Genomic DNA, 16874 nt, shown 5'->3' with positions numbered 1-16874 from the left:
GCAAACTGATGCGGGTCAAATATGGGAGGAAAGGTTGATTTGCTGTGCCGTGAAACCAGCTTCTCAAAGCACTTCATGATTACAGGTGTAAGTGCAATCGGTCTATAGTCATTCAAGCTGTTTGTGGCTGGTTTCTTAGGGACGGGGATGATGGTAGCTGATTTTAGGCAGGGTCTGATGGTGGCTAGAGTAAGAGAAAGGTTCAAGATCTGCGGCCTCGGTGGCTACGGCCGAACACCACCCGTGGGATTATCCCTTACCTACCCCACTCCCACGAGTGCTATATTGCTTAAATGTTCGGCATAAGTAGCATATGTTAAACAAACTGCAATCTTCCAATCGTTCCATTCGGCAAGTGTTTTTGAAGGAATATTTTCATGACTTGGTGAACATGGATTATTTTCTTTGTCTTTGATTAACTGGGTGTGGTGCCAAACAGGTAACACCCTCCAGTTGAGGCAAAGTAAGATAGCAGGGGTGAGATCTAATTGCCAAACAAAAGAAAGGTGGGTGTGACCGAATTATTTTTAAAAGATAAACACGCCAGTCATACAAGGAGATCAGAGAGTAGAATGTGACATCATCCATGGACATCTTCCGTTGAAAGCTTAGAGCCTGTCAATAAAGATAACCACAAATACACGTGTTTGGCATTCTCGTCTTCTGATTGCGAAATATGAAATGAGTTGTTCTTTTTCTACAGTAAAGGACAGGAAGGAAAAGTGTTAATATAATTAAGTCCAAATATTTAAATTAAGCAATAAGCCCCAAGAGGCCGTGGTTTGCGCTGATTTTAGAACAGGTAAGGGGAGTTGTTAGGCACGACGCGAAGCGGGGCTTATTGCTTTTCTAAAACTGTTACTACAAATATTTGATATGGTTTCATTAAATAAAAACAATTCAATTTAAGAAACAATAGTTTAATGATAAACCGTCATTCTTCCGCCACTACAAAATATAGTTCCTAAATATATCGTTGCCACGCAACCCTTGAAGCAACGCAACAGCCAGATGGAACACTTGCGCTACCGACATAATCAGAATCAGAAACAGATTTATTGTCACGTAGGTATGCGCCTACTTGAAATTTGTTCTGGTGCATAGGTGCATACAGTAAACATAAAAACATAAAAACACAAACATACACACACAATAAGTAAGTACTACTACATAACATAAAAACATAGGAGCAAACTAAGTACTAGACATAACATAAGTACTACAGAACACAGTATGGAAACAGATGTATATATAAATAGAGTGTATATAAAGAAGTAAAGTAAGGGGTAAAATGCAAAAGAAAGCAGTGCAGGTGTGCAAAAGTGAATGTGCAATGTAAAGGAGTGAAATGAAATGTGAGTTAACATAACTCAGAATTGGGGAGTGGGGGAGGGGCAAGAGTCCAAGACAGGTGGGGGACCCGGGCCTTGTTGATGAGACCAGCAGCAGTAGGGAAAAAACTGTTTTTGTGGCGTGAGGTTTTGGTCCTTATGGACCGCAGCCTCCTGCCGGAGGGGAGAACCTAGAAGAGTTTATGACATGTGTGGGAGGGATCGGCCGCAATCTTACCTGCCCGCCTCAGGGTCCTAGTGGCAAACAGGTCCTGTAGAGATGGCAGATTGCAGCCAATCACCTTCTCAGCAGTGCGGATGATACGCTGCAGTCTGCCCTTGTCGTTGGCAGTGGCAGCAGCGTACCAGGTGGTGATGGAGGAGGAGAGGATGGACTCGATGATACAGGTGTGCACCATCACTGTCTTTGGCAGGTTGAACTTCCTCAGCTGCCGCAGGAAGTACATCCTCTGTTGTGCTTTTTTGGTGAGGGAGCTGATGTTCAGCTCCCACTTGAGGTCCTGGGAGATGATGGAGCCCAGGAAGCGGAAGGACTCTGCAGTGTGGACTGGGGAGTCTTCCAGGGTGATTGGGATGGGTGGGGCTGCGTTCCTTCTAAAGTCAACAACCATCTCCACTGTTTTCAGAGCATTTAGCTCAAGGTTGTTCTGACCACACCAGGTCACCAGATGGTCAATCTCCCACCTGTAAGCAGACTCGTCCCCACCAGAGATGAGTCCAATGAAGGTGGTGTCGTCCGCGAACTTGAGGAGTTTGACGGACTGGTGACTGGAGGAGCAGCTGTTTGTATACAGGGAGAAGAGTAGGGGGGAAAGAACGCAGCCCTGAGGGGAACCAGTGCTTATGGTCCGGGAGTCAGAGACCTGCTTCCCCAGCCTCACATGTTGCCTCCTGTCAGACAGGAAGTCTGTGATCCACCTGCAGGTGGAGTCAGGCACGTTCAGCTGGGAGAGCTTGTCCTGAAGCAGAGCTGGGATGATAGTATTGAAGGCAGAGCTGAAGTCCACAAACAGGATCCTGGCGTAGGTTCCTGAGTAGTCCAGATGCTGGAGGATGAAGTGGAGGGCCATGTTAACTGCATCGTCTACAGACCTGTTGGCTCTGTAGGCAAACTGCAGGGGGTCCAGTAGGGGGTCAGTGATGGCTTTGAGGTGAACCAGCACAAGGCGCTCAAATGCCTTCATAACCACAGAGGTCAGGGCGACGGGTCTGTAGTCATTGAGTCCGGAGATCTTAGGTTTTTTGGGGACAGGAATGATGGTGGAGGTCTTGAAGCAGGCTGGAACATGGCATGTCTCCAGTGAGGTGTTGAAAATGTCTGTGAACACCGGAGACAGCTGATCAGCACAGTGCTTCAGGACTGATGGAGAGACAGAGTCTGGCCCAGCAGCCTTGCGGGGGTTCTGTCTCTTGAATAGACTGTTAACGTCTCTCTCCTGGATAGAGAGAGTCGCCACTGTGGAGGGGGAGGAGGGGGGAGGCTCTGAGGTGGGCAGTTGTGAGAAGGCGCGGGCCTCTGCTGTGATGGTGGCGGTGTAGTTGATGGGCTGGGGCTGGAGGGGGGTGTCACGGGGACGGTGTCAGGACTGTCCCATTGTCCATCAAAGCGGCAGTAAAACTCATTTAAGTCGTTGGCCAGGCGTGAGTTGTTAGTGGAGTGGGGTGCTCTGGGCTTACAATTGGTAATCAGCCTAAGCCCTTTCCAGACAGAGGCAGAGTCGTTAGCTAAGAACTGGTGTTCAAGTTTCTTAGAGTACACACGTTTAGCATCTCTCACCTCCTTCCTAAACGTGTATTTCGACTCCACATATCTGTCTTTGTCCCCACTCCTAAAAGCCTCATCTTTCTCCAGCCTAAAAGGGGTGCTTATATATTCACATTAAGTTGTATATCGCCATTAATAGTGCAATTGTTGAAATAGTTGTCAAACGGGCTCCTCTTTGCTGGTGCAGCGACAGGGGTATCCTGATTTTGACGCTTCAGTGTCCCAGATGATTTTGCTCCACATGTGTATGAAATGCGTTATATGAATAAAATTGCCTTGCCTTGCCATTCGCTGCGCAGTAATATGGAATGTTAACATAGAATGTTATGAGGACAAGCTGTAAGGTTATGCTGGACTTTACAACAGCTTTTAACCAATCGCAATCAAGGATTTGATCAATCAGTTTTAGAAGCACTAATATTATTAAGTGCACATATTAACATATTCAATAAAGCCATTTGTCATGTTTGTTTATTGGGGTTCACCGTGTCTGAACTTCAACATGGCACAGAGTACACCATGTGTCCACCATACTTCAACATGGATGCCAAGGCAAACCCATTTCTAAAACATTTACAACAGGTAAAAAAAGAGGAATTGGATGAAATTAAAAGGTAATTTCATGTTTACTCGTACTCTTTATATAATCATGTGTTTTTGTTTGTGTTTGTGTCTAGGCCAAGGGTCTACAGTCCCAGAGGCATCCACAGTGACATCTGTGAGCGATCCATCTCCGGTCCCCAGCTTGGCTCATCCCTCTCCAATGGATCTGGATCAACCAGGACTCCCAGGCTCCCAGAGAGAGGGGACTGGGCCCAAGTCTCACGGCACAGCTGGCAGAGACCAGACTCCAGACCCAGAGTTACAACATGGACAAGGGACTCCTCCTTCTTCAGTCACCAAAGGTATACAGATATTTACAATACATTACACTAGTGGAAGGGGACCCAGCTGCTAGGGTCCACTTATGCCACACTGCTCATATGAACATTACCCCATCCATCATACCACACTACATGAACATTACCCCATCCATATACGAGAGGTCCTTCAAGTGACTTTCATCTTTCTACTATATTCTTCAACCACCAATTGGTATCTTAAACATGAGTAGCATTTAACTTGCTACAACATAGAACTCAGTTAATTGACAATAATCTACTATAATGTAAATGTTGAGATAGGTAAAACACATACATGTTTTTAAAGTTATCCAGGAAATGTGCCAAAGCACCTGACCACCATTTGTCATGTTTGTTGATTGGGCTTCATCCTGTCTGAACTTCAACATGGCACAGAGTACACCTTACATGTGTCCACCATACTTCAAAATGGATGCCAAAGCAAACCCATTTCTAAAATATTTACCGCCGGTAAAAAAAGAGGAATTGGATGAAATAAAAAGTTTATTTCACATTGACCCATACTCTACATGATCATGTGTTTGTGTTTGTGTGCAGGGCAAGGGTCTAGAGTCCCAAAGACATCCACAGTGACATCTGTATGTGAAATTTGTATCATCACATGGGAGTACCAGACTATGTAAGTTCCCTGTGAGCAGGCGGCGGGTGAATGTGGGTGCAATTGTGTGTAAATTGTGATACCATCTTCGCTAGGGCCACCAAGACACACCGGTGCTGTCTTTGCAACAGCAACAATATGTTTGTAGTTTCACCCGATTGGACAGGTATCAACCATTCAACACAAAGGCAGATCAATTAAGTTGAACACCTAGGGGGTGCCACACAAAGTGTAGTGTCCTCCACAATGGTCAAAATAATGATTTTCCACAAATCAGTCTCATTAAATATATCAGTCTAATAAAATATATTATACCATCAATTTGGAACTCTGATTTATAAGTACATTAATAACTTCAACCAAAGTTACCTTATCAATAGTTTGGTTGAAGGTCATTGGAGTTCAGAATAGAAGAGGTTGGCAACGTCCATTCTTGTGTAACATTAAATAAACCATCGATATAATCAAAGTATTTATTTAATGATAAGAAAATAACACACAATATGTTATCTAGCTAAATGTAACTAACTAATGAATTGAAGGAGTGTGGGGATGTGTAAGAGAGAGAGAGAGAGTGTGTGTGTGAGCTTGTGTGCTCGGGGTTGCGCTGTTAGGAGCGTGCCAGAAAGAATGTGTGTGAGTTCCGTTGTCTGATCACCGCAGTTCCGCGTGCATGTGTGTGCACGTTCATGACTGAACATACATGTGATGTGGGAAAGGACGAGCCTATGTGCAGTGCGAAGTTCGAGTATTACCTTTGCGTGTGTGGCTATGTGAAGGCCAATGTATATGTAATAGTGTGTGATTAAGATGCCATGTTAGAAGAGGGAAATGGTTAGTAATGCATGCAAGACCCGATGTGTCTGAGAAGCAATCATAACGATAAACCTTAGATGGTGTGGCGAAGCCAACTACCAATGAAAGCATATAAACATTTACGTTCAGTAAACAAAACAGGTGAAACATGTGAACAATGGCATGTAAACAGTCGTACGCTTAGCCAGGTCGTGTTTAGCTAGGATAGCTAAAGGCCCAGAATGACCAGTCCTTTGGAAAGGTGTTGGCAGACGTTTCTGAGGCAGATAAGAGATGAAAACGTCCGTAGATGGAAAGTTGTCCTTGCTGTGATGCCTTTGTTTCACTGCAGTTTAGGCTCCGAAGAGTTTATCGCTCGGAACGTCGCAGTTTGCCTTCTGTGGTCGTGCTTTGTTCCCGTTGCAGAGTTAGCAGGTCTATTGTTAGCTGCTTTCGCTAAACTTAATCCGTCTCAATTAGCAGTTCATTGACTGATGAGAAATCTTAGGCGTGTGTCTGCCGTCCGTAAGACAGAAGTGAGAGTGTTGTCGTTGTTGCGATCACCGGTTGACAGTGGAAGGAGAGACGGTGTGCTCCAACCGATGCTGGGGGTGAGGAGAGGTCGAAGAGGAAAGAGAACTCACATCTGGAAAATACTTGGCTTTTGTTCAAGCTCAACGGGGCGTGGTTAAGAATGCGTCAGGTTACATTTTTATGACAGGGAGAGTTTTACGTAGGTTCCAGATAAAACCATACGCAAGTTACTGATTAAAGTCAACACAATGGACGAATTCCAGGTGTACCTACATCCCCCCTTTGGTCGTGGGATTGCACCGGATATGTGATCCAGTGAGCACAATTGTACATAGTCCATGTGAGGAAAGAGTTCATTGGTCAGACAGTCAAAGTTGTAGCATCTGGGCATTTGTTCATACTATCTATCCTGGCTAAGCAGGTACAAAGTCATCAAGTTACAAAGACAAGATCAAAATAAACAGTAATGACAATGACATAGCATACAACAAATAAACCAGTGGGTGATCAACTCATCAGGGTTAGGGAGAATAGGAAATATGAGTGATGTCAACTTGTTAGGCTGAGATGCAGAGAGAGTGGCACCTGATGATAAAGCCATTGCTGGAGAATCCAAGAGTGTGTTTGTTCAATAGATTGGATTACAATAATGACTAAAAGATGACTAATGACTTACTAGTCTTGGCAGCCTTTGCTGTTTTTGTCCTTCAGGCATGTTCTGTTGCGGAAGGGTGTCACCATGTTCTCACAATCTTAAAGCTCAAATGGCTGTATAATGTTTTTTTGTGGCAGTATGGTAATGTCCTAAAATTGTGTTGGATGTAGACATGTGCATGACTAGCTTTGTCTGGGATGTATGAAGCTAGTGTTCTACTGCGGTGGTTTTAATGAAATACCAGTTCGGAATAATGGAGGTTGCTGCTGTTACTAATGAATCCAAGTTTGGCGTAAACAACTTTAATAAATGTGAGGTTGAAGTGAAGTTACTGTTTAAAATCAACAAAATGGACGAATTCCAGGAGTACATACACATCTGTGAGCGATGCATCTCCAGCCTCCAGCTTGGCTCATCCCTCTCCAATGGATCTGGATCAACCAGGACTCCCAGGCTCCCAGAGAGAGGGGACTGGGCCCAAGTCTCACAGCACAGCTGACAAAGGCCAGACTCCAGACCCAGAGTTACAACATGGAGAAAGGACTCCTCCTTCTTCAGTCACCAAAGGTATACAGATATTTACAACATACAATATATTGAATGCTTCATTCTGCACTTGAAATGTTAAAAATAATACAACCTCAAAGAATGGCTCTATAGTTGTTAGAACTATATTTTTGTATTAAATGTTCCTATTTCTGTATACCTTTTGCATTGTTATTTTGCACTAAGCAGAAGCAGATCTGTGATACAAGCACAAAAAAGGTTGTTCTTTGAATGAAATGAAACAATTATATATAGTGATAGCTATGTCATAAAACAGATCATATTCAATATTGTTGTGGAATCTGTGTTTGAAGTTATGGTTGACACGGAGGGAGAGTAGTCACTGTCAACAGATGTGTCTGTATGAAATGACATACTCCTCAGAAGGGTATGACTCCTCAGAAGGGTGCAAAAAGTTCCATTGCTTTGAATGGAAGAGGGAGAGAGAGGCAGACCCACTCATGCTTTACCTGGCAGATTTGCTGTGCATATACATAATAATATAATGCTTAAGCACTCCAGTCTCTAGAGCTTTTTGCCTTGCTTTGTTCTTTGGCACAGGACAATGATTAGTGAGTGCTTTCTCTTTTAGATGTCCCTGCAGCAGACTATCTGAGTATGGATGTTCAGTCTACATATGCAGTTCTGAAGTGGAACAAACCCGCTGGACTGAACCAGGTTTCCTTCAAGCTGGAACTATTTAAAGCAGGTCTACACCAAAGAACAACTTACACAGATCAGCTGGAGTTCACCCTGTCTGAACTTCAACATGGCACAGAGTACACCATACTTGTGTCCACCATACTTCAAAATGGAAGTCAAGGCAAACCCATCTCTAAAACCTTTACAACAGGTAAAAAGGGAGGAATTGGATGAAATAAAAAGGTCATTTCACATTTACTCGTACTCTTTAAATGATCATGTGTTTGTGTTTATGTTTGTGTGCAGGCCAAGGGTCTAGAGTCCCAGAGGCATCCACAGTGACATCTGTGAGCGCTGCATCTCCAGACCCCAGCTTGGCTCATCCCTCTCCAATGGATCTGGATCAACCAGGACTCCCAGGCTCCCAGAGAGAGGGGACTCGGCCCAAATATCACAGCACAACTTGCAGAGGCCAGACTCCAGACCCAGAGTTACAACATGGACAAGGGACTCCTCCTTCTTCAGTCACCAAAGGTATACAGATATTTACAACATACAATATATTGAGTGCTTCATTCTGCTAGCCTGACGATGTCATACTCATAATTCTAGTCAGAATATGAGTCTGATACCGAACCATTGGGCTGTGATTATGGGGCGTGTTTCAACGAACCAGGAAAGAAAATGCCTATTCGCTGAATTGGATACCTAGAACCAATTAGAGCAACGTATTATTACCATCTGATAGATTAAACTTTTACCTGATCCCGTAGGAAGGACGGCCAAAACATCTTTTCAATCGACAATTGCCTTGATCGCGTTTCTCTGTTCCTCTTTCAAAATGAATGCGCTGTCAATATCTGTTGAGATATGCCTGCTCACGTTACTTAATTAGCACTCAAGGCTAGAAGCTACAGTGTGTTTCAATGGGGTTTTGGTGTACGCGTTAGCAATGACCTAACAATAATGGTCTAGAGAGCTTTAGTTAAGACAAACAATACTCTGCAACTTTCGTGTTGCACATACACAACTAACTGAGTCAATGTAGACATTAAAAAGTCGTGCAGATAGCTTAATTCACATAAAATATTCCCCACTAAGCTCCCGAGAAGCGGCCATCTTGGTCGGAGTTCGAAACTACCGGTTAATTCAACTCAAGCGTTGCGTGATCATCTGTCCTTCATCGTATAAAGCCCGCCCTTACAATTTGATTGGTGGTCAGATTGCTTTTTCGACTTTTTCGAAAACTTGAATTTCTCCCAACTAGCTCAAGTCCAGACTGAATCTCCCAGACCAACAATGTTGTGGGCGGAGTTCAGGCTGGTATCCAGGCTATCATTCTGCACTTGAAATGTTAAAAATAATACAACCTCAAAGAATGGCTCTATAATTGTTAGAACTATATGTTTGTATTCAATTTTCCTATTTCTGTATACCTTTTGCATTGTTATTTTGCACTAAGCAGAAGCAGACCTGTGATACAAGCATAAAAAATGTTGTTCTTTGAATGAAATGAAACAATTATATATAGTGATAGCTATGTCATAAAACAGATCATATTCAATATTGTTGTGGAATCTGTGTTTGAAGTTATGGTTGACACGGAGGGAGAGTAGTCACTGTCAACAGATGTGTCCGTATGAAATGACAGACTCCTCAGAAGGGTATGACTCCTCAGAAGGGTGCAAAAAGTTCCATTGCTTTGAATGGAAGAGGGAGAGAGAGGCAGACCCACTCATGCTTTACCTGGCAGATTTGCTGTGCATATACATAATAATATAATGCTTAAGCACTCCAGTCTCTAGAGCTTTTTGCCTTGCTTTGTTCTTTGGCACAGAACAATGATTAGTGAGTGCTTTCTCTTTTAGATGTCCCTGCAGCAGACTATCTGAGTATGGATGTTCAGTCTACATATGCAGTTCTGAAGTGGAACAAACCCGCTGGACTGAACCAGGTTTCCTTCAAGCTGGAACTATTTAAAGCAGGTCTACACCAAAGAACAACTTACACAGATCAGCTGGAGTTCACCCTGTCTGAACTTCAACATGGCACAGAGTACACCATACTTGTGTCCACCATACTTCAAAATGGAAGTCAAGGCAAACCCATCTCTAAAACCTTTACAACAGGTAAAAAGGGAGGAATTGGATGAAATAAAAAGGTCATTTCACATTTACTCGTACTCTTTAAATGATCATGTGTTTGTGTTTATGTTTGTGTGCAGGCCAAGGGTCTAGAGTCCCAGAGGCATCCACAGTGACATCTGTGAGCGCTGCATCTCCAGACCCCAGCTTGGCTCATCCCTCTCCAATGGATCTGGATCAACCAGGACTCCCAGGCTCCCAGAGAGAGGGGACTCGGCCCAAATATCACAGCACAACTTGCAGAGGCCAGACTCCAGACCCAGAGTTACAACATGGACAAGGGACTCCTCCTTCTTCAGTCACCAAAGGTATACAGATATTTACAACATACAATATATTGAGTGCTTCATTCTGCTAGCCTGACGATGTCATACTCATAATTCTAGTCAGAATATGAGTCTGATACCGAACCATTGGGCTGTGATTATGGGGCGTGTTTCAACGAACCAGGAAAGAAAATGCCTATTCGCTGAATTGGATACCTAGAACCAATTAGAGCAACGTATTATTACCATCTGATAGATTAAACTTTTACCTGATCCCGTAGGAAGGACGGCCAAAACATCTTTTCAATCGACAATTGCCTTGATCGCGTTTCTCTGTTCCTCTTTCAAAATGAATGCGCTGTCAATATCTGTTGAGATATGCCTGCTCACGTTACTTAATTAGCACTCAAGGCTAGAAGCTACAGTGTGTTTCAATGGGGTTTTGGTGTACGCGTTAGCAATGACCTAACAATAATGGTCTAGAGAGCTTTAGTTAAGACAAACAATACTCTGCAACTTTCGTGTTGCACATACACAACTAACTGAGTCAATGTAGACATTAAAAAGTCGTGCAGATAGCTTAATTCACATAAAATATTCCCCACTAAGCTCCCGAGAAGCGGCCATCTTGGTCGGAGTTCGAAACTACCGGTTAATTCAACTCAAGCGTTGCGTGATCATCTGTCCTTCATCGTATAAAGCCCGCCCTTACAATTTGATTGGTGGTCAGATTGCTTTTTCGACTTTTTCGAAAACTTGAATTTCTCCCAACTAGCTCAAGTCCAGACTGAATCTCCCAGACCAACAATGTTGTGGGCGGAGTTCAGGCTGGTATCCAGGCTATCATTCTGCACTTGAAATGTTAAAAATAATACAACCTCAAAGAATGGCTCTATAATTGTTAGAACTATATGTTTGTATTCAATTTTCCTATTTCTGTATACCTTTTGCATTGTTATTTTGCACTAAGCAGAAGCAGACCTGTGATACAAGCATAAAAAATGTTGTTCTTTGAATGAAATGAAACAATTATATATAGTGATAGCTATGTCATAAAACAGATCATATTCAATATTGTTGTGGAATCTGTGTTTGAAGTTATGGTTGACACGGAGGGAGAGTAGTCACTGTCAACAGATGTGTCCGTATGAAATGACAGACTCCTCAGAAGGGTATGACTCCTCAGAAGGGTGCAAAAAGTTCCATTGCTTTGAATGGAAGAGGGAGAGAGAGGCAGACCCACTCATGCTTTACCTGGCAGATTTGCTGTGCATATACATAATAATATAATGCTTAAGCACTCCAGTCTCTAGAGCTTTTTGCCTTGCTTTGTTCTTTGGCACAGAACAATGATTAGTGAGTGCTTTCTCTTTTAGATGTCCCTGCAGCAGACTATCTGAGTATGGATGTTCAGTCTACATATGCAGTTCTGAAGTGGAACAAACCCGCTGGACTGAACCAGGTTTCCTTCAAGCTGGAACTATTTAAAGCAGGTCTACACCAAAGAACAACTTACACAGATCAGCTGGAGTTCACCCTGTCTGAACTTCAACATGGCACAGAGTACACCATACTTGTGTCCACCATACTTCAAAATGGAAGTCAAGGCAAACCCATCTCTAAAACCTTTACAACAGGTAAAAAGGGAGGAATTGGATGAAATAAAAAGGTCATTTCACATTTACTCGTACTCTTTAAATGATCATGTGTTTGTGTTTATGTTTGTGTGCAGGCCAAGGGTCTAGAGTCCCAGAGGCATCCACAGTGACATCTGTGAGCGCTGCATCTCCAGACCCCAGCTTGGCTCATCCCTCTCCAATGGATCTGGATCAACCAGGACTCCCAGGCTCCCAGAGAGAGGGGACTGGGCCCAAGTCTCACAGCACAGCTGACAAAGGCCCCAAATATCACAGCACAACTTGCAGAGGCCAGACTCCAGACCCAGAGTTACAACATGGACAAGGGACTCCTCCTTCTTCAGTCACCAAAGGTATACAGATATTTACAACATACAATATATTGAGTGCTTCATTCTGCTAGCCTGACGATGTCATACTCATAATTCTAGTCAGAAAATGAGTCTGATACCGAACCATTGGGCTGTGATTATGGGGCGTGTTTCAACGAACCAGGAAAGAAAATGCCTATTCTCTGAATTGGATACCTAGAACCAATCAGAGCAACGTAGTATTACCATCTGATAGATTAAACTTTTACCTGATCCCGTAGGAAGGACGGCCAAAACATCTTTTCAATCGACAATTGCCTTGATCGCGTTTCTCTGTTCCTCTTTCAAAATGTGTAGTATATGTGGATCTATTTACTTCAGCGTAACCACTCCCCTAGTTACTGAGTTTACCTAAAGGTTATCCGCCAGTGCATTGATATGTGTAACACTTAAGACTGCAGTAAAGTCATGTTCATTTTACCTCCGAGTTGAATCCTTATTTTAATTATACTATGTTGAGTAAAGACACAACAAATTGGCGACGAGTAATCTGGACCCTAAACAACTGCACGAAATGAAAACTTTAACCGGAGGGAAGGAGAAAAGGACGAAATAAAGCAGGAGATAAAACGAAAGCAAGAGACAAAAGGAAACCTAACAAATGTTCCGTGAGTAACACGTGCATAGCACACAGTGAAAGGATAAACGGATAATATCTGGATTTCATGTCCGAAATGGCTTACGTTGGAAAAGTAGAGGAATTTGATAGTTCATGTGAAGACTGGGAATCATACATAGAGCGAGTGGAGTTGTACTGTGACGCTAATGATGTCGGGGATGAGAAAAAAAGTGCCGTCCTCCTCAGTCTAATGGGAGCTAAAACTTACAGTCTACTCCGTAATCTCCTGAGCCCTGCTAAACCGTCGAGCAAGTCATACAAAGACATTGTTGACACGTTGCAGAAGCACTTAAATCCCGCACCACTAGTGATAGCGGAAAGATTTAGATTTCATAAGAGAGATCAAAAGAAAGATGAAAGCATATCCGAGTATGTGGCCGAGCTGCGCAGGCTCTCGCAGCATTGTGACTTTAAAAAGGGACTTGACGATGCTTTGAGAGATCGCTTAGTATGTGGCATGCACTGTACAAGCACACAGAAAAGGCTACTGTCAGAAAAAGAGCTAGATTTGAAGAAAGCACTCGAACTAGCTATCTCAATGGAAACAGCAGCGAAGGGTGCATCAGAGCTACAGAAGAAAAGCTTAGAAAACGAAGTGCATCAAATGTCCTTTAATGGGAAAAAGCAAAAATGCTACAGGTGTGGTAAATCCTCGCACAGTGCAAACGACTGTTGGTTCAAAGAAAAGACATGTAGGAAATGCCACAAGCAAGGTCACATAGAACGAGCATGCAAATCAGACCAAACTAATGTGCCAAAAGAAAAATCTGGAAAGAACAAAGGTTTTAAACCTAAATCAAAGGCCAAAGCAAATGAAATGCACAAAGTCACAGAACATTCAGACAACACATACAGCAGTGAGGACGATGACCTGTCATGCTTAGAGCTGCATAGCATAACTGAAGAAGACAGAAAAATAATATGGGTCACGACAACAGTGTCTGGAGTGAAACTTAAGATGGAACTGGACACAGGTTCAGCTTTGTCAGTGATCTCCGAAACCGATTACGACAGGCTGTTCTCCCACTTACCACTGAAAAAGACATCAGTGATGTTAAAAACCTACACAGGTGAAAAAGTATCACCAAAAGGAAAACTTAACGTGGATGTGGTCTACGGTGACCAAACACACAAGTTAGAGCTCTATGTCCTGAAAACCACAGGCCCAGCACTACTGGGGCGTGAATGGCTGAGGAGAATTCAGCTTGACTGGCATGACATAAAAGCCCTGAATATCTCAACAGGCCTCAAGAGCTCCACCCGCAGGCCTGAGCAGAGACTGTCACAGTTGTTGGAGGCTAATGCACACGTGTTTGAGAAAGGTATTGGTAAACTTAAGCACTTAAAGGCCAAAATTGAACTTGAGAAAGATGCCAACCCAAGATTCCACAAGGCGCGCCAGGTGCCGTATGCCCTACGTCCCAAGATAGACGCAGAACTGCAGAACTTGGAGTCGTCCGGCATTCTCTCACAAGTCGACTGGAGTGACTGGGCTACGCCCATTGTCCCTGTAATGAAGAAAGGCAAAAGTGAAGTGCGTATATGTGGGGACTTCAAAGTGAGCATCAACCCGGTGCTGCGCACTGTGCAGTACCCCCTACCAAGAATAGAGGACATCTTCTCATCGTTGGCTGGTGGGGAGAAGTTTTCAAAGATGGACTTGGCACAGGCCTATCTCCAGATGGAAGTGGAGGAGTCAAGCAAAAAGTTCCTAACCATCAACACTCATAAGGGACTTTACCAATATAATCGTCTTGTGTTTGGTGTTGCTTCAGCCCCAGCCATCTGGCAAAGAGCCATGGATCAGGTGCTCCAGGGCATACCTGGAACACAATGCTACCTGGATGATATTCTCATAACAGGAAAAGATGATGATGATCACTTCCAGAACCTGAGCAAAGTACTCACCAGGCTGAATGAGTATGGCCTACGCGCAAAGAGAGAGAAATGTGAGTTTTTCAAAAGTGAAATCTCATACTGCGGACATGTCATTGACAAGCACGGCTTGCACAAGTCACAAGAGAAAATTGAGGCAGTGCTGAAAGCACCTAAACCTGAAAATGTGTCGCAACTCAGATCGTACCTGGGTCTCGTAAATTATTACCACAAATTTCTTCCAAATCTTGCCTCAGTGCTGTATCCACTAAATGCGCTGCTACAGACAGGAGTGGAATGGCATTGGTCAGACAAATGTAAAAAGGCATTCGCAGAAACAAAAAGACTAATAACATCTGACGAGCTGCTGACCCACTATGATCCGTCCAGACCCATCCGTCTAGCATGTGACGCGTCCCCGTACGGCATTGGCGCTGTCTTGTCACACACAGTGGAAAATGGACTTGAACGCCCAATTGCATTCGCTTCAAGGTCCCTGTCAAGTGCCGAACGCAATTATGCACAGATAGACAGGGAGGCCCTTAGCCTAGTATGGGGTATCAAAAAGTTCCACCATTACCTCTATGGCCGAAGGTTTACCTTAGTGACTGATCATCAGCCCCTAGTGTCAATATTCAATCCACGAAAAGGAGTCCCAGTGATGTCAGCTGCACGACTACAGCGATGGGCCCTGTTCTTAGGAGCACACTCGTATGACATCGAGTTCAAGGGGACTAAACATCACTGCAATGCTGATGGTTTGTCACGCCTCCCACTGTCAACATCTGTGGAGGAACCACCATCAAAAGGTGGCCCGGCAGAAATGTTCCACACAACACTGGTAGACCAGCTGCCAGTTACAAATGCCATGATAAGAAAAGAAACGCGGAATGACCCAACACTTTCCAAGGTGTATGACATCACCGTACATGGTTGGCCTGCCCATGGGAATCCATGGTTTCCTGAGTTTTCGGCAAGACGTGACCAGTTGTCAGTATGCCAGGGAACCTTGATGTGTGGATCACGTGTGGTAGTACCCTCCAAGCTTCGTACCAGAGTGTTGGACAGTCTGCATGAGGCTCACGTAGGTACGGTGAAGATGAAAAGTCTGGCCCGTAGCTACATATGGTGGCCAGGTGTAGATAAACAAATCGAGGATGTCACCAAAAACTGCCCAGGATGCCTAAGCGTTCAAAACGCACCGCCACCGGCTCCCCTACATCCGTGGGAATGGCCGTCTGCACCCTGGCAGAGAGTGCACATTGATTTTGCTGGCCCGTTCATGAACTCTATGTTTCTCATAGCTGTGGACGCTCATTCAAAATGGCCAGAAGTAGTCCAAATGAAATCAACAACATCAGAAAAGACTATCTCTGTCCTGAGAACCATCTTCTCCAGGAATGGCCTGCCTGAGAACATGGTGAGTGACAATGGCCCACAGTATACTTCTGAAGAATTCCAAGACTTCATGAAAAAGAATGGTATCAAGCATTTCAGATCAGCACCTCACCATCCGGCAACAAATGGGTTAGCAGAACGGTTCGTTCAGACATTCAAAAAGTCCATAAAAGCAATGACAAAAGAAGACATCTCTCTTCAACACAAAATTGACAATTTCCTCCTGGTATACCGCAATTCTGTCCATGCAACAACTAATCAGACACCTGCAATGCTGTTTATGAACAGACAGCTCAGATCTCGCATTGACCTTCTGAAGCCAAACCTGAGGAGAGAAGTGCAGAACAAACAGTTTAGCAGCTTTTCGAGTGAACCGCCAAGAAGCTTCGATGTGGGACAACAGGTCCTGGCACGTGACTACCGAGGGAAAAAGTGGACGCCTGGAAAGATAGTCACTAGGAGCGGCCCTCTGATGTATGAGGTGGACACTGGCGAGCATACCTGGAGACGTCATGTGGATCAGCTGTTGAATGCTCAACCAAAGACACCGGAGCAACCAGAACATCCACCTGATCCTGGAACCAACTCTGAACCCAGTACAGTGACACCCACAGTTACAGAGGAAGTGCCCCCTGCCGTGAGCACTCCGCAAGTTCCCAGGCGCAACCCTGAACGACTCAGGGCACCCCCGAAAAGATTGGACTTATGAGTTCACTTATGGGACTTATGGACTGAAAAAAAAAAAAAAAAAAAA

General features: G+C 44.0%; 1 protein-coding gene across 4 annotated transcripts in view; it reads left to right on the top strand.

Moving 5' to 3' along the window:
* Positions 1-16874, top strand: part of LOC308365211 (interferon-induced very large GTPase 1-like) — a 39933-nt gene that overhangs the window by 1413 nt on the left and 21646 nt on the right. For 2 of the 4 annotated variants that reach the window (XM_080838579.1, XM_080838576.1), the window contains exons 2-10: positions 3795-4022; positions 4578-4659; positions 6987-7189; positions 7761-8021; positions 8117-8344; positions 9679-9939; positions 10035-10262; positions 11597-11857; positions 11953-12210. In XM_080838579.1, coding sequence (XP_080694705.1) covers positions 3881-4022; positions 4578-4659; positions 6987-7189; positions 7761-8021; positions 8117-8344; positions 9679-9939; positions 10035-10262; positions 11597-11857; positions 11953-12210 — 1924 coding nt within the window. In that variant the 5' untranslated portion in view covers positions 3795-3880. Of the gene's footprint in view, positions 1-3794; positions 4023-4577; positions 4660-6986; positions 7190-7760; positions 8022-8116; positions 8345-9678; positions 9940-10034; positions 10263-11596; positions 11858-11952; positions 12211-16874 lie in introns of those variants that run through there. The other 2 variants (XM_080838577.1, XM_080838578.1) reach the window with 2 other exon arrangements.

This window comes from Sprattus sprattus, assembly GCF_963457725.1.
Source record: "Sprattus sprattus genome assembly, chromosome: 5".
NCBI classification, from domain to species: domain Eukaryota; kingdom Metazoa; phylum Chordata; class Actinopteri; order Clupeiformes; family Clupeidae; genus Sprattus; species Sprattus sprattus.
The sequence above is the reverse complement of the archived record's forward strand: the minus strand, read 5'-3'. Positions and strand labels throughout refer to the sequence as shown.